The following is a 24,373-nucleotide window of genomic DNA, read 5'->3' as shown; positions in this document are numbered from 1 at the left end:
AATGCCCAGGGACAGTCATGATGAATCAGGGAAATCCAGGCGCTCTTTGCCAGATACCTGCTTTTCCCTTTGTCCTTGGAATGGACTATTCTAGCCACAGAGACGTAAAAGGCCCTTGACCACCTGCCTCCTTCTTGCCTGCCTTGTATGTGTTCTGCAAGGACCCGTGAATGTTACCTTGTAAGAAAAAAGGGTCTTTGCTTATGTGACTCATAAGCAAAGATCCTGAGATGTGGAGATTATCTCAGATTATCGGGGTGGGCCCTAAATGCCACGCCAAGTGCCTTCATAAGAGAGAGACAGAGGGAGATCAGAACACAGGAGAGGAGAAAGCTATGTGAAGACAGAGGCGGAGGCTGGAGCGACGCGGCCACAGGCAGAGGAAGGCCAACAGCCACCAGAAGATGGAAGAGGCAAAGGGCGGATTGTCCTCTAGAGCCTCTGGATGGGGTGCAGCCCTAATGAAGGCTTGATTTGGCCCCGTGGAAATGATGCTGAACTTCTAGCCTCCAGAACTGAGAGAGAAGACGTTTCTGCTGTTTTAAGCCACCAAGTTTGTGGTAATTTGTTACAGCAGCCACAGGAAACTAATACACTGCCAAAGCCACTGATAGGCATTCTGTTACTACAACCAAACACATCCTCAGTCCATCTCTCTGTCATACTTGGAGGACTCACACAGGGACTGCTCCCATTTCTCACCATGAGAGAGACTTCTGGGGATCCACAGACGCCAGCAAATCTCCCTGACTCCAGCCTCACCGACCTTGGTGCTGCCGCCTTTCGGAGAGCACACCTACCACTAAAATCCCCATCACTGTTTCACTGGCAGTGAGGAGGGGCAGCGCACCCAATGCCCACGTTCACTGGAGCAGCCACCCTGGCAGGCAGGCTCCTCAGTGCCCTCAGCCTTAAAGCACACAGTACACTCTGAACACCTGCTGGGACCAGAGAAGGTGGCAGCTCCTTGGTACACATCACATGTGAGGTTCTGTGTTTGCAACGTTGTCAAGAACATCTCTTGGGGCTGGGAGTCCAAGATAGGGAGGAGGTAGGGAGGGAGAGAAGGGCCCAGACGTCGGGGAAGAGACTTTAAAAAAATCCTACTCTATACAATAGGGGCAAATTCAGCGGAAATTTACTTAAAAGTCTCCTCCAAAGGAAAAATGGAGCTTAAGTAGAGCGGGAACCTTGGTTAAATCTACTTATAGATTATAAAGGCTGCCTTTGCCATCAGGCTTCGCCTGGGGCCCATCACGTGCTTTTTTGGGGCGTATCTCCTGCTCCTCCAAAGCTTGGTGATTTCCTGCTGAATCTCTCTCTGCAGGGCCCCCCTTTCCAAATTTCACTGACCGATGACATGGCCATGATTCATCTCTCTCTGATCTTCTGCTTCTTCAAGACATACCCATTTGGGGTCCTATTTCTTAAGAGATCTGCTCCTGGGGAGTTGACTGGCTTCTTGATTGTAAGGGATTCAGTGCTAATGTGCGTCAGGGCCTGTTTTTTTTTGGTTTTGGTTTTGGGCGGGGATGGGGGTTGGGGGAAGCAGTGGTGGGGGTAACTGTGTGGAAGAGACTGAAATCTGAAATTTACGGAGTACTTATTACAGGCCATATCATTCTAGATGTTTTGTATCCAGATTAAAAAACAAAAACATCAGCAGCTCAGAGGCATTAAGTAAATTTCCCAAGGTCAAGTCACACAGACTATCTCAATGGGAGTGGAATGGTGATCTCACCACCTTACGTTTCTAGGCATGTCCTCTGCCCATCTGCTTTGTAGACCTCATGCTGTCTGACTTCCACAGGGCCCCTCAGGACCACAACCTCTTGGAGCTATGGCCTGGGTCTGCAGACTTCACAGTTCATGCTCCTTCTACAAAAGGCTAGCTATCGTGAAGAGCTCACCCAGATACAGAATAACTTGGCCAGTTTAAAAGCACATGTCTTACCATTAGGCAAAGACCACAGTCTATTTACTGAGGCCAAGAAGCACTGATGAACACTGAAATTGTGGGTGAAAGTATGGTGAGAAACAGATATTTGCAGAGTCTCCAAATATCTACCCATAAGATCCTAATTAACTTAAAAGGGAAAAAAATAGTAACTTTACAGTGAGGAACCTGGTAGGTGTCACTTTAACCGAGTGATCCCAGTTGCAATTACCAGCAGGAAGACTTCACATGCCCCCTGACGTGATGCACTGAGAAGGGTCCATCACTTCCATGGTTTTCCTGCCAAGATGGCATAACCTCAATCTAATCAAGAGAAAACATCAGATAGACCCAAATCGAAGGATGGATAGGCCACAAAATAACCTGCCTGGACTCTTGAAAAATGTCAAGGTTATGAAGGACAAAGAAACAATGAGGAACTTTCCCAGATGGAAGGAGGCTAAGGAGACATATGACAACTAAATGCAGTGTGGGATCCTGGATGAACCCCAGGACCAGAAAAAGGACACAACTGTGGAAACAGGTGAACTTCAAATAAGGTCTGTAGATTTAGCTAACAGTAGCATATGAAGGTTAATTTCCTGATTTAAATAATTGTACTATGGTTTTAAAAGACACAGCATTAGGAGAAGCTGGGTGAAGGGTATATGGGAACTTCCTACACTATTTTCATAAGTCTAAAGTTATTTCAAAATAAAAAAGTTTAAAAAAAAAATGCCCCAGACCAAAAACCCCTCAAACACCACCTACTTTCTTAAAGGATTACCTTAATGTTAGAATTTAGGTGGCAACTGCTCTCTCACGTGGGCCCTCTGGGGGTCTGCGTACCTACCACATAAGCAGTCACTTATGTTGTGGCTGTTTGAAGCTGGTCTTGAAGGTCAAGGTGGCTCCGTATGTTAGAGCCTAGAGGTCGTGAACTTGGGAGCCCTCATCCTGTACTGCTCCCAGGGTCAGCTCTGCCTTTGCAGAACAACTTTGGGCCACTTACAGGAGAAGTCCGGGAAGCTGGCTCCCAGCAGGCATCAAGTCCAGCTGAGTTTTTAGAGGCTGATGATTTCACTTTCAAGTAAAGAGGACAAGGAGAATGGTGGGACACCCAGCTCTCCTCTCTCTGCGCAACCTCCTTTTGGGTTCTGAGATCAGTGTGAAGGAGGAATGGTTCTGCTAGCTATATCTGTTTTCCTTTCCTTATCTTAAGCCAATGGAAGCAGCCCCCTACCTTGCTTCCTGTCTGAAGCAGCCCGAAGCAGATGGCTTCCTGTGCCACCAGCACCACTGCTTTGTTCCTCTGCCTCTGTGTGTGGCAGCCAGGGGGCTGGAGCTCTAGCCTTTAAGGGCCCTTCCAGTTCTCACAGGCCAGGCCAGCCAGGCCCTAACGAGTGGCCCCAGGTGGGATTGCTGCAAAGCACTGGTCTTCAAGACTGGCTAATCCTGCGTGTCCAAGGAGGGTGAATCAGCCCTCTCTCACCTACAGACCAGAGCATGGAAGCTGAGTTCCTGGAATGAGTCTGCTCTGGTTTTCTTAAAGAAAGCTATGGAGTCTGAGGATACAAGTGAGTTACTGCTGGGTCCAATGGAAGGTAGATGCTATGTCACTAACGATGATGCTGTGTCGTTCCTATACTGATCAGAGAAGGCATGGACGTATTATCACTAAAACATTAGATTTTGCCTCAGTTCATCCCCTGTTCAAGTTCCTTGTTTGTAAAATTAAGATTAAACATTCTTTCCCCTAGGGTGTTTGTTACAAGGTTTAAATGAGCTACTGTATGGTGCTTTAACACATTTGGTACAAAAAACTAGACAGGTCACACAACAATGTGAATGTACTAAACATTACTGAAACGCATGCTTAAAAATGGTTAAGATGATAAATTTTATGTTATGTATGTATGTTTTCCCATGGCTAAAAAAAAGTCATTCAGTGTATCATTAAAAGAAACCTACACAAACATCAGGTGCTATGATTAATATAGTTATTTTGTTCTGAATGGTTATCATCACCACATCTATTTATCCCTAACTTACATGCAGACCACCTCTCAGTGCTCTGGCTGGGCTCCCACTCAATCCCACAGCTCCAACTATCTCTGAAAATCAGATGGTTCTTGGGCTCCCAGATACTAACCTATCGTTCTGCTCACTTCTGCACTGTAAATGTGCACAGTCTCTTGAACCCATGCAGCAGAGGGTCCTGCAAGCCACCCCCCAAACTCATGCTCTCTGTATCCCCCATCTCAGTCTCCGATTGATGATATCCATCAATACCCACCCAGTCAGCCTGCTTGAAACCTGACCCCCACATCCGAGTGGTCACAAAATCATGACAATTCCACTTTAGAAACGCCTCCTCTAAAAAAAGGGTACAAATGAACTTATCTACAAAACAGAAATAGAATTACAGATGTAGAAAACAAACCTATGGTTACCAGGGTGTAAGGGGGGGTAGGGATAAATTGGGGGATTGGGATTGAAATATATACTCTACTATATATAAAATAGGTGACTAATAAGGGCCTATTGTATAGCACAGGGAACTCTGCTCAATACTCTGTCATGGCCTATATGGGAAAAGAATCTGAAAAAGAGTGGATATATGTATATGTATAACTGATTCACTTTGCTGTACATCTGAAACTAACACAACATTGTAAATCAACTACACTCCAATAAAAAATTTAAATAAATAAATAAATAAAAAGAAACACCTCCAAAATTTAACTCCTCCCTTTCCCATTACTTTAGTTGAGAATACTCCTGTCACCTCTCACCCAGCCTATAATGACAACATTCTCTTCGGTCATCTGGCCAAAGTTTCCCTTCCTTCCACCTCATCCTCACACCACTACCAGAATTCTCTTCCAAAAAGTCAAATCTGGGACTTCCCTGGTGGTGCAGTGGTTAAGAATCCGCCTGCCAATGCAGGGAACACAGGTTCGGGCCCCGGTCTGGGAAGATCCCACATGCCACAGAGCAACTAAGCCCGTGTGCCACAACTACTGAACCCGCACACCACAACTACTGAAGCCCGCGCACCTAGAGCCCTGCTCCACAACAAGAGAAGCCACCGCAGTGAGAAGCCTGCGCACCACAACAAGGAGTAGCCCCCGCTCGCCACAACTAGAGAAAGCCTGCGCGCAGCAACGAAGACCCAACGCAGCCAAAAATAAATGAATAAAATAAACAAATTTATTAAAACAAACAAACAACAAAAAACAAAAAGTCAAATGTGATGTGTCATTTACCTACATGAAGTACCCAGTGGGCTCCCATCTGGATCAAGTCTAAACTCTTATCTTGCCATACAAGGTCTGTTTATACGGAGCTTTTTATATCAACCTATGTTTATAGTCACATATAGTCCCCCCACCCCCTACCATGAACCTTGCTCCATTATAAGCTTCTCTCCATATACCAAGACTTTCACACCTCTTCGCTTTTTGCAAATCATATCCCCATTTGCCTAGTGTCTGCATCATCCTTGCCACCTAGCAATCATCCACATCCATGTGTTTCAGCAAGATGTAAGTCAAATGCCTCCTCTCCTAGACAGCATGGTTCAGACCTCATGCTATTCCTCAGCATACACTGGGCTGGGGGGCAGGTTAATAATTCATCAAGGTACCTCACAGCTTTCTCTTCAATTAGACCTTCTATCTCTGAAGGCTTGTTATATCTTTGTCATCTCTCCATTCCTAGTTCCCAGGACAGTGCTTGGCTCGGCACATAGTGAGGGCTAAATCTGTGCTATGACTGAGCTTATTAACTTCCAGTCTTTGGAAAATCATTTCAGCAAGGTCGCCTGTTATAGTTTAAGACGTCCCTCACTGGACACAAATTAGGTACTCTGGGATGACCATAATTCCTTTGGACAAGTAAGTTACATTTTGTAGCCTGGATAAGTAGCTTACTAACTGGCGTCTCAGTGACGTCAAAGACCGCTGCATCTCTCACGGGCTGTCTTACACTTGGGCGATAACTCATCATCTACTATATCTAAAGTATTAATGAATTCTGGGCTATTCTGAATACATGTACACATGAATCCCTACTCTATAAAATCCTGTGCTCTTCTATAACTTTTAATAGCTTAATTTAAGCAAGATTGACCCAATCCGTGCATGGCACTTAAGACAATTCTATGAAAATCTAGGCAACTATTGTATATGATTGAAAACATGTATTCATATTTCAGAGCCTGTGATCAGTACTAAGTGCTCACTTTGGATGAAGATCAAGGCAGCTTTGGCGGCTGGCAAGAAGTGCCTGTGAGCGCCTAACCCACGTGGCGGGAAGGTCAGGGTGTGCTTCACAGACACATTGTTCTCTCCCGCCTTTCTGGGCCCTCTTCCCCCTCCACGCAGAGTTACCACCAGAGCAGCACTTTTGGACAACATGGCCCCTGTCTTTCTACCCACAGCTGCTTGATCCAGGCACGAGCACCTGACTTTCAGCTAGGTCAATCCACAGTCCTTTCCAGAGAACCCGTCCCCAGAATGCAACCCCAGCCCGACCCGATCAGAATCCTATCCTTGGATTTTAGTAACTGCAGTGGGAGAGGAGACAGTCTCTCTTCCACTGGCTGAAGCCGAAAGGTGTCACGCTGAGGAAGATGGTTCATGATTTCTACCAGTAGCAGAAACCAAGTCTCGCAAACAGTCAAGAATAAAATGGTTACGCAGAAAGAAGAAGAGCCAAGACAGGGAGGGCACTTAATCCCCTGTCCTACGCTACTGAAGCCCAGCTGCATAGCTCTGCCCTCCTGATGGCTTGGTTATTTCAGCACTTACTTGTATTCCTAAAAGTCTATACATTTCCCTATTTTTTAGTTTGAATTTAATTTGTTATTCGAAACAAAAAAGAATATTAAAAACAAAACAAAACCCTGCTAACATAAACACAGCCAAAGTTGTTCAATCTTAAGAGCTTTAAAATGAGCCAATGGCTTCATGAAGGCTCTTGTAGGAGTTCTGTGGTAAGTCTCTAAAATGTGGAAATCACATATTTTATTTAGCTACAGAAGGTTGATGAATCCTTTATACAATGATTAAATGCTCTGTAATTGGTTTGTTGAGTAAACTGCATTTTTTTTTCAATGTTTACTCTTCTTAAAGAGGGCCTAACTGCACACCATTAGAGGTTCAGGAAGCAGTAAGGGTACAGGTGTAACTCTACATAAACAAAGTAAGTAGTCCACATATGCTGCCGTGCTGTCTCTGGGGAATACATTATTCAGAATTATTGCTGCGTGCTAAACAGACCATCTGAGAGGGATAATCACTTTTCAATGACTGGATCAATATTTTTGTTCTTCTCCTTTACTGCTTGAGTGATTGGATCTAGGGCCAGAGGAGAAAATCAGGTCAGTCCCCTGGACCTACTGCCAACTAACAGGGAAGATCACTGTGTGTGCTTGGGGGCCCAAGGAGGGGAGTGGAGTCAGGGAGCACAATTCTTAGGGCGATAACTGAATTTCAAATTTCTCAATGAGAAAAGCCATGCGTATCTATGTTTCTTCTGCTGCAGCATTTAAAAAATTGCCCTGAGGGTACAAGGTATAACTCATTTTATGTGTGGTTTATTGAATAAGTTCATGAATTTATGACCCCACCACATATACAGCCAAGGGGAAGAGCAGCTTGGCCATTCTGTCTGGGAGGGAGAACATCTCAAGCTCCGAAGAGAGAGGGATGATGGGGCTGGAGACGTGGAGAGAGGTCGTTCTACAGTGGAACAAAAGATAATGTCCACACTTGCAGGCTCGTGTGAACATTCTAGTGTCCAGCACTCAGGACCCACCGATATGGAATTTGTGATGATTTTACTCTGGCTGACAGACTGGGCCCTGATCTGCATCCCACTCATTACTGGGAGACAAGCCTAAACTGTCCTTTTAAGGACACGATTCAACGTAAGTTTATTAAGCCTTTCCAATAAGAATAAGAAAAAGGATGCTAAGCAACATGAAAGAATGAGGCATTTTGCCAGGCATTTTGCTTACCCTTAACCTAACAAAATCTATGCCTTTCAAGCACCTTAGAAGCACCATTTGCATGCAAGTAATGTACTAACTGCAAATGGGACTTATTACTTAATTAAAGCTCATCACAGAGCATCTTTTTTGAGCAATATTTTGTTGGATGTTGGAATTACAAGTGAAAGGGATAAAATGCTGTTTGAACATTTCCTTTTATTCCAACATATTACTATTCTCCCTGGCCTTTTCCTGTCAGTCCTCAGGCTTATTGGAATGTGGCATGAGGGAGAGCTTGGTGGTGAGGAGTGTTGCCTTGGAAGCCAGACAACCTGGCTTTAAAACCTGGCTCTGTCACTAACTGATGAAAGACTTTGAGCTCGTTACATAAGCTCCCTGTAACTCAGTTTCCTCATCTGTAAACTGGGGACAACATCAGCACCTACCTATTAGGGCTGTAGTGTGGATTACACAAGTCAATACACATAAAGCATGCATACACACTATTTAAATAATAGTTATTATTATCTCTATATAGCATGCAACACTAGAAACCTTCTAAAATTTGAAGTCATTGAGATCTGGATAAAAGGTAAGAATCCCACCTCTGCCACCATTAGGATATTAGGTAATTTACCTCTTTGATCCTCCATTTCCTTCTAAGTAAAAAGAGGTGATTGTGCCTATATTTTGGTGGGTGGGTGTGAAGACTGTATGAAATAATGTGTACAACGTCCCGGTCAACATTTCTAACTGGGTTTATGAGAATATCAGGCTGCGTGGATGGACGTGGATTCCATCATACAAGGACCCATGCTTCCTTCCTCTCGTCTGATCACAGGCAGACAAGGACAGTAATGATCAGCCCAAGGCTTGGCAGGGCCTGGCGCATATTACCCTGGGCTCTCCTCGGAGAAGCAGCTGCTGCCAACCTACGCCTGGGGGTTAGGCATCAAGGAGAGGAAACAGGGTGCAGTGGGTACTGTGCTCAGCCCCTGCCTGTAACACACAAGGCAGCCAGTCACCTGCCAGCTGGGGATGTCCAGAGACACACACCTACAGCCTGACTCTCCGTAATTCTTTCCCTGGCTCCCTTCTTGGGGCATGAGGAGAGCAGCCCCTGCTCAGACAGCCTCCCCACAGCACGTCTGTGCAGGAAGCCAGGGCCCTTGGGCTCCCCATCAGACTGCCCGCCTGAAGCACACACTGGAGCCAGGGAACTTGCCTGAGAAGGCAGTAAAATTTTAATGCACTCTGTAGCGTGGTCATGTCATACTCAGTTATGGCAAATAATCCCAGATGCCTGCAGAGGTAAAATGGAGCTGTAACGTGCTTGCCTCCTAACCCGAGCTGACAGCAATGATGTACGACTACCATTAGCGGAAAATATCACTTCAACTAACCCATGATCCAGCTCCGCTCAGGGTCACATTATCCATGAGGAACAAATTACACTCCCAAAGTAAATACAAATTTTCTACACGAAATGGGTACAAAAAAAGGGAAGGGGGTGAGCCGTTCCCTTTGCCAGCACACTGCTGAGTGACACAGATGATGAAGGACAGGACAAATCACCGGCTGACAGAGTGCTGTGCTGCCATCAGCTCAGCCGGCACGCACTCGAGCCGATAAACTCTATATTCTCCCCTTAGTGGCAAATACACAATCTTTAACACAGAGGTGGCTGCTTCGGGTATTTAGCACCATTTGGGCTGCAGGAACACCCCAAACAGCATTTGCCATCAGACAAGGAAAGGCCCTGTGATCTTGATGGATCCAGAGACCCTCTGCAGGGATGGGAGTCAGTGTCTAGGGGTGCGCAAGAGGGTTCTTGAGGCAGCAGACAATACAGAGTGAAATTGCTTTGGGGGTGCAGTTCAGGAGCTGCGGTAATACCATGACCCTTCTCCTCTGTGCTGGTCACAGGAAGGAAACAGTCTGGAGAGATCATACGAGATGCAAGAGGCTCTGGACCAGAAGGTCCAGTACTTCCCCACCTGCCTGGGTGACTGGGACAAGACCCTTTTCCTTTCTGTGACTCAGATAATCAACAAAGCAACTGCCAGGTATAGAACCCATATTTACAGGGCACCCACTAAAGTGTCAGACATATACAAGGTGTGGGGTGCTTGATAGGAGCCAATGATTTAAGAAGGTATTAAGTGTTTACACATAGATAGACACTAAGAGAAGACTGAGTGTCTTGACCAAACGTGGCCCAGGCTTGTCTGTGGGCTGACACAGCCTCCCTGTCATCACTCATGGTGGCCCACAGGCTGACACTGCCACTCACCTGTACGAGTGAAAACATATACCTTGTAGTTCTTGCCTCCTTACCTTGGACAACTGCTTCTCATGTTAAAAAAAAAAAAAAAAATCACATTTCCGAAGAGCTTGTACATATGAGTTGTCAGTGGACCCAACTTGTATTTATCCAATGTTTATTGAGCAACTGTCACATTTGGATTTTTAGAAGCTGGTGGGTTTGTGGGTGGATAGGTAGATACAATCCAGGTTTCCCGTAGCACAAGGAGGATGCAGCACAGACAGGAAGGTAGCGAAGATTCTCAAATGGCACCTCTGGGCATATTCCAACTCATCCTCGTATATAGGGAAAAAGAGCCCAGAGCCTGGAATCTTAAGACACTGTATATATCTCAGCTCCATTACCTATCAGCTCTTAAACTTAATTTCGTTTATTTGTAAAATGACATGTGCTTGAGAAGATAAAGTCCTTGAAAGGACCTATCATTGACTTTGGCACATTGCAGATGATGAACAGTGAAGTATCTAGGGATACACAAAGATTCCCACAATAAATAAGCAGGTCATATAAAATAGCACATGTAAAAGTGTTCTGAATAACACAATGTTCTCTACAATGTAAAGTAGTGTTTCATCTTATTATTTCGTTATTATTATTGATCCTAATCGCATTTGTTCTCTGCCCTTAATAAATGAGTAGCATCTACATTTTTTTACCAAGAAATTAGGGAGTTGAAAGATCATCAAGGGTCCCAACGAGGAAAGATGAAGCCCAAACTGAGTGCCCTGGGTACCACAACCACCCATGCCAGGGGTTCCTGGTCAGTCCTTACTTCAAATGCTCCATTTCACTGTCTCAGTAAACATGCATATAATTGGCAGACTATGAACCACACCTGGGATTGGAACAGCAATGGAGAAAGCTACTCTGGTTAGTAGGTATACAGCCAGTACTTCTCAACATGATCCTCATGAGAACCAATAGGGAAAAGCTCTAGAAGTAGGCCAATTTGATCTTCCCAGTTGTAACTTTGGGGAAAAAAAAAAAAAGAAGAAGAAGAAGAAATAATATTCATGTATTGAATTTTGGGACTTATGAAAGTATAAAGTTTGGCTAATTACGAATGCATTCTAATACAGAGATTTTATTATCTTTTTCATACCTAGGTATGGCAAAGTTACAAGGAGTAATCACCCATAATTATATATCACCATCTGGAAGTTGCCAAGGGGGGATTAACTAAGACACTCACACCCACACACAAATACACATGTGCATGACCAAAAAGAAATTCAGACATCTTTAATGAGGACAAACATTCTCCAACCCAAATGTAGAGTAAGGTAGACTCTTCTGACAACCAAACAGCAGCCCAGGCCATACTTACTGACAAGACGCCAGTTAAAGGCATCACCAGTACTAATGCCTCTGCTTAGGACCTCCCTCTCCAGTGGCTCAGGATTCATGGTCCATTTCATGAGGCTGAAAGCCACCACCTCCACCTAATTCCTCCTTGGCTTTGCAACATTCCATTCAGCTAAGCCATAAAATCCAAGCCAATGGCTCATTCTAAGGGAAAGCAGCTGACCTTTTCTCTGGGAATGTAGAATCATATATTCAATACTGGACGTTTCCAGAAGAATTCCTTTTATAGGTCAAATAATACTCGTTATTAACTCACCAATCAAGTGAGTTCTTGAAACATACTATGTCAACTAGTTCTTCACTAGCTCCCATGCTCTCCTAAATAATTTGGGCAATTGAGGAATAAGATTAAACTAACTGCTCTGCTGCCTATTGGCAAGTGCATGGTGACAGACCCAACAGAGTCAAGCAACTCTGTCAAGTCCATGTTAGTTCATCAGTAGGTACTTGAAAAAAAAAATAAGTGAGTTGTTGTGAATGACTAAATGAAAGAATCAACAAACAGATAATGAACTTTGTTTAGACATTAGCCCATAGTAAGTTTCCTTTAGTTACTTGAAAGACTCAACACAGATGTGCCTGGACCCATCCACACTATGTTTATTCACTGTTAGGAATTTGAAAGAGGTGAAAGAATGGAGAAATTTTTTATATAATCTTCCTTCTACCTTGGCAAAGAGAGAATATACTCATGTACATTTCCCTCTGGGTCTGCTGTGTTCTTGGGGCCTAGGTAAATAGCTACATAGAAAATGAGGATATTCAAAGCTACATCATTGACTCCAGCTCCATTTTATAGATGACAAAACTAAGGCTCAGCAACATTAGGTAATTTGTCCAAGGCCACACACACTTGGTTAGTGAGAGATGATAAACCAGGTCTTGAGTGTCCTTCTCCGTTACCCACCCATGAGAACAAGGGAACATCCAGAACCTGTTCCTCTCACTATTCATTCTAAGAAACAAGAGTTTAGCTGAAGATGTCGGACCATCTCAAGTATTCATTTTACTGATTTATATTTAATAAATAATCTGAATATATTTATATAAATAAATATATGTATATACATATATGAAACCTCTGTCTTTTTCAGGTGTATCACATGGTTGTAATGGACAGGTATTCTACATACACATTTAATGTGAGTGAAGCAATTTTTGGTTTGGCATGAAAATGCTATGATATGACAAAGAGAAGAACTTAATGAGAGGGTTTAAAATAATATGCAGTAGAAATTAAATCCAAGGATGGTATCAATAGGAATTTTTGATGGATAGGATGGAATTAAGCCAACTGGAAACATGGCGATGTTGGCAGAACAATAAAGTGTCATTTTGACCCAGACCTAATCTTGGAGGTCAAGTGGATGGGCATCATGGGATTCGGACATCCAAACCAGCCCTTGAAACTCAGCCAAGAACCACAGAAATTTCCCAAATAAGGTGGGAAATTTATAAATGGCTTAGAAGCGTCTTATGAGAAAATAAAACTATAAAAGAAATTTGTTGGGAGCCCAGAAGATAAATCCTGGGATTGATATGAGGTGCACTCAGGTGTGAGTACCAGTTTTCTGAAGTTGTTTCACTTATCCCCTCCATTGGGAGATGAGTATCCAAAAAAGGAAATGCAATGAACATTACTGAACGTTAGGGATATAAATACCAGAACCTGGGTCCCTACTCTTCTCCTGGGCAATGGTTGTACGCTTTGCTGCTATGAAACTGGAAGGGAGGAGAAAATTCCTTTCTCTATCTGCAGTGCAGGACAGCATCTCTAAGCTGTCTCCTGATCAGAACATGTCCTGTTTCAAAACCAAGGATGCGGGTTCTACAAGCAACAATGAAGGCCTTCTGAGCTTGTGGAATGTTGCTGAGGGTGCATAATTTTTACCAAGTGTGAAACGTGGCCAATTGAGGGATGGGACTCTTCCACTATAAGCACAAGCCGCATGCCCTGTCTTTAGTTTGACAACTCAGCAGTTTCTCAGTCCTTCAGGAGCCAAGTTAGGCATGTGGTTTGTGTTGAATTAGGAACACAAGCCTCTGTTGGTTTTCTTGCTGCTTTTCTTAGAAACTGCCCCCTTCGCACACAAGTGAATACAAAATGATCAAACACAACAAAGTTAGCTTGAATTAAAAAATTAGAATGCACCAGAAAGTGTTTGCATGTTAAGGGAGAGGGAGCTGACGTGGGAACTCTGTGGTTCTGCATCTGTGGTTAGCCAGTGTCCCAGCAGGCTGTCCTGGGTACTGGTGAGCAAGTCACAGGGACCAAGCAACCTCCTCCAGGTGGTCATTTCAATCATTAAAGGCCCAGAGACAGGAAACTGCAATCAGGAGTCGTGTTAAAATCTTCATGAGGAACAGGAGAACGGCTCATATCTATGAAGAGGTTGTGTGTGTGTGTGTACTGCATGCAGTATACACCACACGTCTACAAACATAAGCACGTGGGGTGCGCGAACACACACAACACCTCTAGAGCTTTCAGGACTTTCTCTTGAGCTGTCAGAATATTAGAAGCATTAAACAGAGGAAAGTAAATGCTTCTCTTTGACATCTGTAAAAAGGTAGTAGTGCTCAAAACCAGTTGTATAAAAATTATCAGGAAGCTTTTAAAAAAATACAGATGCTGTGGCCCCCACCCCAGATAGACTGCATCAGACCCTCTCTCCTGGGCTGGGTATCTGGGAACTGACAGCGTTTGGCTTGTGGGACGAGGGCTATACAACCCACTTCATCACCATCTGATCCCTCCAGGCCGGCATGCTTGCCCTTGACTCCAGGTTGTGCCCAAAGGAAAGCCTGGTGTTTGGGGTAAGGAATTTAAAAATCCTCGTTTGGGGACCCTTCCAAATTTCACAACACTTCCGTTCAGCTTGTGTCAGGAAGAAGTGCCCTAGGAGATGAAGGCTGAGCCCCAGGTTCCAGTGGAAAAAAAATCACACCTCTTATCCTCTGGCAGGTTTTCTGGCAGATCCTGAGCTTTCAGAAGAGGATGGCCTTCCTCCTTCCCCAAGCGATGCTCCCTCACTCCGCTCCAAGGAAAACTAGTGAAAGTTGACATTTACGGAGCACTTACTATGGACCAGGCACTGAGCCAATTTCATTATTACAAAACTCTAGGTGGAGCTGTTGTTACCCCCATTTGGCAGGTGAGAGAACCAAGGCTTGTCCACGGCTCCAGAACAGTAAGGGACAGTCAGAAACAAGCCCAGGCCATCAGACTGCGGAGGCCGAAGTGCTTGACCACTGGCCACTACACCTTCCAACCAGCTCTGTCACGTGGCCCACAAAATACACAGGGAGCGGGGAAATGGAAAGAGAATTATTTTTCATCTCCACATTGATTTCATAACCAAACAGGGGGTGTTTCTTAGCACAATGGGCTGCTGCCAGTGGTAGAGAAAGAGAGGAAACAAGAGAAAATATAGGCCAAATATGTGGAAATATGCATGCTGCCTCTCTGTTCTCATGATACCAATTCACTTCCGGTGGGGGACTGGAATGATTGCTTAACCCGGGTGATTAAGGTGTCAAGCGCTGCCTCTTTTCTTTGCACTAACTGCAAAGACGAACGATCCCACATCTAAGACGCAGTGTTTCCAGCCTTCTCTAATCTTCCACCCAATTTCTACTCTTCACAAAAGTCCTCCAGGTCCGCTGACATTAACGTGAGATGTATTCACATGGCTGGGAGGGGAGGGTAAGGGATGCTCTGCCCAGTGTCTCATCAAGCCTCTTCCATGTATGAGAATGCCTCCTGAATTTATGGAAAGCTCTGCTTTCCTAGCCCCTTTCGCAGTCCCTTCCATGTTAATTAGTAAGGGTATCATTTTATAAATTACAGCTTCGTATCAGAGGAAAGCAGAGTTTATCCTAATTCAGTCAGCTGTGTGAAATACAGTACCCTAACTTTAGACCGCTGGTTCTGCAGATCCCTACAGAGTAAGAGAATGACAGGTCTTCCTGAGAGAAATCCCAGTGGGTCCCTGCAAGTCTCACTTTTGCTTCCGACAGCATCCCTGGCGGGGTTGCTGAAGGCATCCTAGGACATGGAGTGGCATCTTTTCCACCACTAGCAATTCAGATTTGAATGCGAATCCTCCAAGCAGCACATGAAAGCAGCCCAGGTTAGTCTGGGGCTCTGAGGGGGGCCCAGGCAAGAGGCTCCAGCACAGGGGAGGCTGACAGGGGCCCAGGCTCCGGCTCAGAGGAGAAATCTGGGAGGGTAGTGTTAAAGTCGATGATAAACACCAGACAATCTCAGTCCAAAAGGGGAAGCCTGACAGTCTTAACTGTAACAGGGCCAAGCAGGCACGACTGCAATTACAGAGTCTTGATTGTTCCTGCTGGGAGCCCTCTGGAGGAGAGCCGGGTGGCAGGGCAGGGACAGATGATGTGAGTGCCGTTGTGAAGCAGCTCCCGAGTAAGAAGAGGATCTGCAGGGCCACCACGGGGCCCTGGGGTAGCCGAGGCAGGAAATGCACACGTCAGAGGACCACTCCCAACGGCCCTCTGTGCCCCGTCATCACCCCTCCCGCAGACTTGCCTATGGACATCTTATTCTCCTTCATTGTCCTGAAATCACCCCAAACTCGGAGCCGTGGGTGCTGGCTACCTTCCCACTGCCCATTCCTCTGGGCCGACACTTCGCTGCTTCCCGCACTCAGAGGCGAAAACCTGGGCGGCAAAGACTCGGGGACTCAGATCCCAGCAAACAACTAGCTGTGGTGCTCTCAGGATGCAGGTAACACCTTGGCCCCCAGACACCTCTGAAAACCACAGGCGGCGCTGGTAATTCTCGACATTACCAGAGTTAGTGATCATCTAGACACGGGGTGCTAGACACCTGAAGAGAGTCTGAGGCAAGTGGACTGGGACTCGGTCCCGGCATCAGGACTTGTACAGCTCCCGGGGCATTTGGAAGCGCAGTCAAGCTTGACACTGCTGATCAAGACACCTAGGTGGGACGCAAAACTGAACCTCCTTGCCACCTCCTGCCACTGCTGGAGACTGTGACACTTCCTGAAGTCACACTGCCTTTTAAGGAAGGAAGGTCTGCTCGGCTGTGAAACCTCAAGGAAGCCTCATCCCCTTGGAGAAGTGCCACTCACTTGGAAAGTGAGATCAACGATCACCTGTAAAAGATCTCCAGCAGTGGCCAGAAGTACCAGTCCCTCCCTGGATGCCTGTGACGCCTGATGGAACGAGATGACTACTGCCCTGTGGGATGTGGCCTGGATGGCTCTGGGGGCCAGCGAGCTTGCTTGAATGCTGAGCTCCTACGTGCCTCTGGCACCCACGACCCACTGGCTGCCTGAGGCACTGGGGGACCAACTTCCAAGGAGCTAGGACTCCTGGGGGCTGGAGAAAGGAAGCTCCTACTTGTCAGTTAAACAAAAGAATAATCCACAGCCCCCTTTCCAGTGTGTACTTTCACTGTCATCCAACAGCCCATTACCATGTCACAGCGCAGCACACCCTTCCGTAGGTCACTTTGTTTAAAATGACATGGATAATGCACATGTCAGCAAGCTGACAGTCCTAGCCGTCCTTCAGAGATAAAAACCTCAAGGCGAGAGCCTGCTCTTATCTGGGGGACATGCATTGGTCTATCATCCAAGTCAGGCAGAACATGATTTCTCCAGAGAGCACTTTTTTCATTTCCTGATTTTAAGGAAATCAAATAAGCACCATTTGTCTTCATCTGAATATGCTTGACCTGCTCAAATGATGATGTCTCACATTTTATAACGGGCTACATATGCTGAATTCAAATTAACGACAGCACAGAACAAGAGCCTTTAGATCTCTCTCGGAGGCTGGCAGCAGAGAAGGAGGGAGAATTCTAGGCTTGCCGGAAAGATCCTACCAAATACTAACCACAGGATTCTGAGTCAAATCCGCCAGCACGTAGGAGGTGAGAGTCAGACAACAGGGCTCAAGAAAGCCAGCTGCGCAGGACAGATCCAGAAACTGGGGACGGGAGGACTGGTACCTCCCTCTTGGTGCCAAGCAATATAGAAACCATGGTATTCAGGTAAACTCTTTTCAAAATACATAGAGTGGGAATAAAATTGGAAAGGAATTTGGTTGAGGGGTTGAGACAGCTAGAAAGAAAGACCAAACAGATAAACAATCCCTTTGCCTCAGGAAGCAGAAAGTTCACTTTACCAGGTTGTGATCCTATCTTCCGGAAGCCCCCAAATCGAGCTCCTTTTCTTGATCCGTGTTGAACTGGATACAAAGAGGCTGGTGGCCATCAGCCTTGAAACAGAGCATGTACCTGCTGGAAGGAGTGCCCTGCCCCCGACCATCCACCTGGATGAGAAGAGAGTGGTTCCCACCTGACAGCCCCGGCCCACCTCTCCCCCCATGAAGACACTCCTAGAAACAAACGATTAACATTTCTATCAAGAAGACCAATATGTACAGAAAAGCAGGAAGAAGCATATGGGTCAGTAAAAGAAATGCAGGAATGACATTATAAATGCATACATACTAGCAGGTTTAACGTTCCAATCAAGGATAAAACAAGAAAAATCAGATGGCTATTAAAATAAACAATTTCCTCTTTTAAAAGCTTCTGTAAAGTGAAAACATAGTGTCACATATACGCAACATTAAAGGGCTTACTTTTAAAAAGTGGGGCTCATAAATTCAATGTTATTTCTTATCATAGGCAATGTCACTGTGTGAATAAAGCCTGTCTCTGCAGAAGAGAGGTGCTGTCAGCATGCAGCTGGCACCCCCCGCCCTGAGGCTGTGTGAGGGGGATGCGGTGTTCATGGTGCTTGTGTACTATGCCCACAGTGGGGGGATGAAGGGGGGCTTACCTTCTCTTCCTGGTCACTATCGCTGTCACACTGAAAAGGAAGACAAGAAAAGAAGCATTAGTGCAAAAATCGAGTACGTTTTTGCTATTGCTAGAGAAAAAAAAGAAGCAAGACAAGTAAAGAAATAGGAAACGTTGTCTGAGCTAAAAAGTTTCTTCAGCTCAAGTGCTGTAAACAGAAACAGAAGCAAAATGTCGAGAAGTTGTTCTGTTGAATTCATCTGATGCCGGTGCTCCGTGGCTCGTTCTGTGGTCAGTTGGTCACACTGGTGAGCACCCCCTGCTGCACGGCGGAGCCAACCGGGCCATGAGATTAAGGTAAATCAAGATTATTCAATGGGATTCAGAGCAAAATCAATTTCTTAATGGAGATGTTCTACCTTCAGCTAATGTGAATGGAGCGCTCTCTCTCTCTCCTGGTGCTTTTCTAGAGGAAAAGAGGTAAACCTTTGGGCACTTCATTATCTCGTCTGGGCTTTGAAAGAAACAGAGCACGTTCAGCAAGGCTCACCACTTGTGATTGCCCAGAGAAAAGAGGGAATATTCTCTATTAAAAACATGCCAAGGGGCTTCCCTGGTGGCGCAGTGGTTGAGAGTCCGCCTGCCGATGCAGGGGACACGGGTTCGTGCCCCGGTCCGGGAGGATCCCACATGACGTGGAGCAGCTGGGTCCATGAGCCATGGCCGCTGAGCCTGCGCGTCCGGAGCCTGTGCTCCGCAGCGGGAGGGGCCACAACGGTGAGAGGCCCGAGTACCGCAAAAAAACCCCAAAAACAAAAAACATGCCAAGAACAAGAGGTCAGGGTAACAAATCAATGATATGGGCAAAAAAGAAAAAAAAAAGTTTTAGGGCAGGAGACTCACACTGTATCTAACAGATTCCAAATTCCAACTGTTGACCTCGGTTTCAGAAGACCAGAGAATGATAGTTAACTCAAAGCTTTGGGTTCCTCATTAGAAGTAAAGGAAAAAAAAAGAACACAAATTTTATCAAAAACCAAGAGTGTTTTGTTATCTAATATTTGATTTTTTTTTCTTTTTTAGGTCCTCTCTCTACTCTTCCCAGTTTTGTATCTTTGGGCCAAGTATGTCCAGCCAGCTAAGCTTATTTCCTTATTTTTCAAAGAAAATAATGATGTTGGGTGAGATTGTCATTAAGATGACAAATTAATTTTTCCAATAATATGTGTTGAAAGCTTAAGCCTTATGACAGGCTATAATGAAAATGGACTCAAAGATTCTGTTCTCATGGAATTAACAGATTTAATATTAGTTAATAGAGTTTAATAGACTGAGACCTAAATGTTTTTTTTTTTTTTTTTTTTTTTTTTGCAGTACGCGGGCCTCTCACCGCTGTGGCCCCTCCCGTTGCGGAGCACAGGCTCCGGACGCACAGGCTCAGCGGCCATGGCTCACGGGCCCAGCCGCTCCGCGGCATGTGGGATCCTCCCGGACCGGGGCACGAACCTGCGTCCCCTGCATCGGCAGGCGGACCCCCAACCACTGCGCCACCAGGGAAGCCCGACCTAAATGATTTTAACAGAGAAGCAAGTCCTGTAATAATAACTAATATTTTTGAGTGCTTACTATGTGCTATACACCACGCTAAGCATTTTACCTCAATTATTTTATGTAGTCTTCCACAGATCCTATAAAGTGAGTCTTACCATCCCCACTTCAGAAGCGAGACAACTAAAGCACAGAGAGATTACATAATTTGCGGGAGTTACGAGAGTACACAGCAATCGTAAAGCTAAACTTGAACTCAAACCAAATGTGACTCTACAGCTTGCCCCCTTCACCATCACAGGGCACTTCCTCTTGAGGATGAAGTTTAAACTCCTTCAAGTGGCATTCAAGGCCCCGGGCAGATAGCCCCCAAACCACTTTTCACACCGACTATTTCCAGTATTTGATTTTTAAAAAGCGGGTGTGTTCTGTCAGAGTAAATACTCAGCATGTAAATACATCCATTCGTTCACGCAGCAGCCCGTGATTAGCGCCGCAAGCTGCTCAGACATTCAGTCAAGACACAGGACTGGTCCCTGAGCAGCTTTCAGTTTCACAGTTGAGGTACCCAGTGGGACATGATCAGAGATATACCTACTCCGTGAGGATGAATCTTCCGTGGGGTGGAGGAGAGATGGTGTGCCGTGGGGAAAGGCCCAGGTCACGGGGAGGCCGGGTTGGCAACCCTTACAGTGTCTAGACCAGCATGGTGCATGGCTTGAGAAAGGGCAGAACAGATGGCAGAGCAATTCTGAGGGGAGAACCAACACGGCTTGATAATACATGGATGTGGGAAGCAAGTAAGAGGGACGAGTTTACGACGATGCCAAGGTTTTTTAGTGTGACCACCTGGACAAGGGAGTTGATGTAGCTATGAACAGAAACAGGAAATAAATTTGCTTATATGGCAGCCACTGCTGGCTACACACCCACAGCCATTCACAACCCCCTTCTCCCTAGTGTGTACCTTCTCCTGACATTTCGAGATTGAAAAAGCCAGATATTCTCTTTCCCAACTTTCCTTGCAGCTAAGCATGGCCATAAGACCCACTTTTGGGACTTGAGGAAATGTCTGCTGAAGGTTCTGCAAAACCCCTTTTTCCTCAAAAAAAGGAGAAAAGCAGGAAGCACTGCCTCTTTCCTCTGAACATCACTGCATGAGGATGTGATGTCCAGATCTGTGGCAGCCATCTTGCAGAAATGAAGCCAAAAGCTGAAGCACAAAAACAAGGGAAGAAAAATCCTGGCACAACTGAGACATGTGAACCAACCTCAGAGCAGCCTGCCTCCGGACTTTTTCATTTGGATAACAATAAGTTACCTTATTGTTTAAACCACCATTAGGGTGTTTTCAATGGAAAGTAACAAAACCCCCATCCAAATGGACATCTTGCTATATTAAGATTCAGTTTGGGGATTGCTTCTTTCCAGCCTAAGCTGTCTGTACAATCAGCATTCAGGAACTCACAGAGCAACCTCATGGCCTGGAGAGCTGTAGCATTTTCTGCTCTTCCCACTGGTTCCTCAATACCATGGGTTAATCAGAGGTTTTGTGACAGCGCTTTAACCACTGCATTGTTTTCAACCGGGCTCCCAACCTCAGATCGTCTTAACTTACTTTCTTCTGCCTGATGAGCGATTGCTCTGTTACAATAAATCAGGCCAGCTGAGAAGGAAAATGGGTGCGATGAAGACCCTGAAGGCCTCCAACAGCAGACGGATGAGGAGCAGCCGTTCTCCTGATCGTGTAGTTTCTCCATTGCCTTTAATTAACTTGAGGTTCCTAAGTTCCGGCACATTTTCAAGAGTGACAAAGCACGATTCAGGAGGGGTGTGCAAGAGAAAAGAGGATTTTGCCAGGCAGGCTCATTTCCCCAGACATTCACAGCCCGCCTTGTGAGGCACTCAGTGGCTGCTGAAGGCCGAGGCAGAGGACCTGCCCACACCCCCAAGGACTGGTGTGCAGAGGACAGAAGGAGTGGGGAGGACAGCAGGGGCGAAGAATCACCACGGTCCACGCCCCTCCCCCACCCTAACAGCAATTGGTCCCTGGGAATGGTTATTTCTATCAAAGTGTCAAGCTTCCTGCTTTCCAACAGTCCAGTTCTAATTTCAAGGTCCACTTAATTCTGCATCAAGTAATTACTGATATACCCAGAAGCACCTTGTCTCCAGAGTTAAGCATATGGTGAAGAACTGAGACCTACTGGTATCCATTATGGAAGCAGCACGGATGCCAAGCCGATTAAAAATGCTCAGGCTCCCCACACAACATGCCGGGTGAGTGACAGCCCCTCGACAAGGCCAGTCACAGAGTCTGCCAAAACAGTCTGTGCTGCACTGGGGCCCACATGGTGCGCTGAGAAAACAGTTCCATTTCTGGTATTAAATTCCCATACTGACCCGAGGACTTTGCCGTGAGCTCAGCAGGAACGCACCATCCAATTTACAGCTCCGCTCTCTGGAGCCTCGAGTGCCAGCCCCTGGCAGAGACGAATGATGGTCAACCCCTCCAGCTCATAAATTATGCAAAGGCAATAAAGGCACTCAGCAAACAGTGCCGAACGTTTGCCTAGCCTGGCTCCTAACACGCTCTGCAAAAGCCAGAAGCTCGACACATACAAGAGGTCTATTCCACTCATAAAGGGGGTTTGTTGACAACCCCAGACGGAAAGCGAGCCACAGTCCTAAGGAGTCTTTCTGCTTCGCTGGCAGAGGTTTACGGGCCTGCTTTATGAAAAAGGGAGGCTGTTTTATAGAGTCAGTGTGGGTAAAATTCATGGTCTCAAATTCACATTTAATACACTGTACGGCTTTCACACCCTAAGTTCAATATGTTGTGGATTTCTGGACAAATGATTCTTGGTCTTGAAAGGTTAAAAGAAGAAGTGTCTGCTCCCCACTCCCTAGATACCCACTCCAATTTATGAGAGTTCACATACAGCCACCTCCTGAGTCAGGTTTATGTTCTGCATGAAGCCGGGAAATGGAAAAGGCATGTCAAATGCAGAAACGGGGTCCCAGCTGATTTGACCATTTTAAGCATTTTGACATCGGGGGTCCTGTATTGGTTTATTAGCAAACAGGTTGCACGCTAACGACCAGCTTGAGATGACAGAGTACTCTCCAGGACTAGATTTCAAAGCCCTTTGTGAACAGCTGAAAACATTTTCCTCCATTTTAAAAGCCGGACAGGGAAGAATTCTCGGTCACTCAGCCTTCAGACAAAGACATGACCCCCAACCCACCAAAGACAAGAGAGGGAAAGAGGAGGCATGAAATCCAAGCCACATGCCTCGAATGCAGAATCAGAAAGAGACCAGTTCCTAACCTGAGGACCTCCGGTCATTCCAACCCATCACACTCAACTTCCTCTTCACCTCCTCTTCCCTCTAGTTTCCCAAATTAGAACCAAACCTTTGGAGGTATCTTCTTCCTTTCCCAGACAGGCCCCACCTCTTAAACTGTGCAAATAACCAACCAACCCCCTCCCCAATATCTTCTCCTTTTGAAAATTAATACATACGTATTAAATACATTTTTTAAAAATCACCCATCAGCCTACCATCTACAAATAAACACTGTTAACACATTTGTATAATTCATTCCTGTCTTTCCTCCATTCTCTACATCCTTCACTCACAAATTTTAAGAAATGAAAATAAAGTCCTACTATTTGGTAACCTGCTTTGTTTTTACCTAATATGTCAAATATTTTAGTTTAATGAGTAATATTTGCCAGTAACATCACATTTTTTAAAAGGCTGCACTGTAATCCACTGTAATGGATTGTAAATAATCTAGTAAAAAAATTCCCTAGTGCTGGAAATTTGGAATGTTTCCATTGAACATGCTGGAATTTTTCCCTTGTACACATTCACCAATATTGCTCTTTCCTAGTATCTGTTCACAGCCCTTCCTTTTCTGCATATTCTTTAATGTCATTGTTTCCCTAGAGTTGCATTTGCAGGTCTATCGTTTCTATATGATTGCCGCAGGAGTCCTTAAAGATTCCCTTGGTTCCAGCTACCATGTATATGTTGAGACTAAAAAAAATCTCTATGCCTACCATTTGCCAGCTATGTGACTTTGAGAAAGTTATTTAAACTCTCTGAGTCTCAGTTTACTTATCTGTAAAGTGTGGGTAATAATGGCATTTCCCTCCTAAGGAGATGAGAATAAAACGAGTTAATACATGTAAACAACTTAGACATAGTACAGAGTAAGTGTAGACGATTAATGTTAACCATTACTAACATATGTTTTTGTTTGCTATACCCCCTTCCTGAAGCCCTATAAACACCTCAGGCTTAAGTATCCATCTAAATCCAGATGCACCATCTTCTACTCACCCCACACCTGCCCTCTCCCGTGCTGTTCCTGGTAATGACGTCACCATGC

General features: G+C 45.4%; 1 protein-coding gene across 4 annotated transcripts in view; it reads right to left on the bottom strand.

Moving 5' to 3' along the window:
• Positions 1-24,373, bottom strand: part of AUTS2 (activator of transcription and developmental regulator AUTS2) — a 1,143,092-nt gene that overhangs the window by 306,195 nt on the left and 812,524 nt on the right. For all 4 annotated transcript variants that reach the window (XM_060078085.1, XM_060078086.1, XM_060078087.1 and 1 more), the window contains one exon: positions 18,465-18,494. In XM_060078085.1, the coding sequence (XP_059934068.1) occupies positions 18,465-18,494 (30 nt within the window). The remainder of the gene's footprint in view (positions 1-18,464; positions 18,495-24,373) is intronic.

This window comes from Mesoplodon densirostris, chromosome 16, assembly GCF_025265405.1.
Source record: "Mesoplodon densirostris isolate mMesDen1 chromosome 16, mMesDen1 primary haplotype, whole genome shotgun sequence".
Classification (NCBI taxonomy): domain Eukaryota; kingdom Metazoa; phylum Chordata; class Mammalia; order Artiodactyla; family Ziphiidae; genus Mesoplodon; species Mesoplodon densirostris.
The sequence above is the reverse complement of the archived record's forward strand: the minus strand, read 5'-3'. Positions and strand labels throughout refer to the sequence as shown.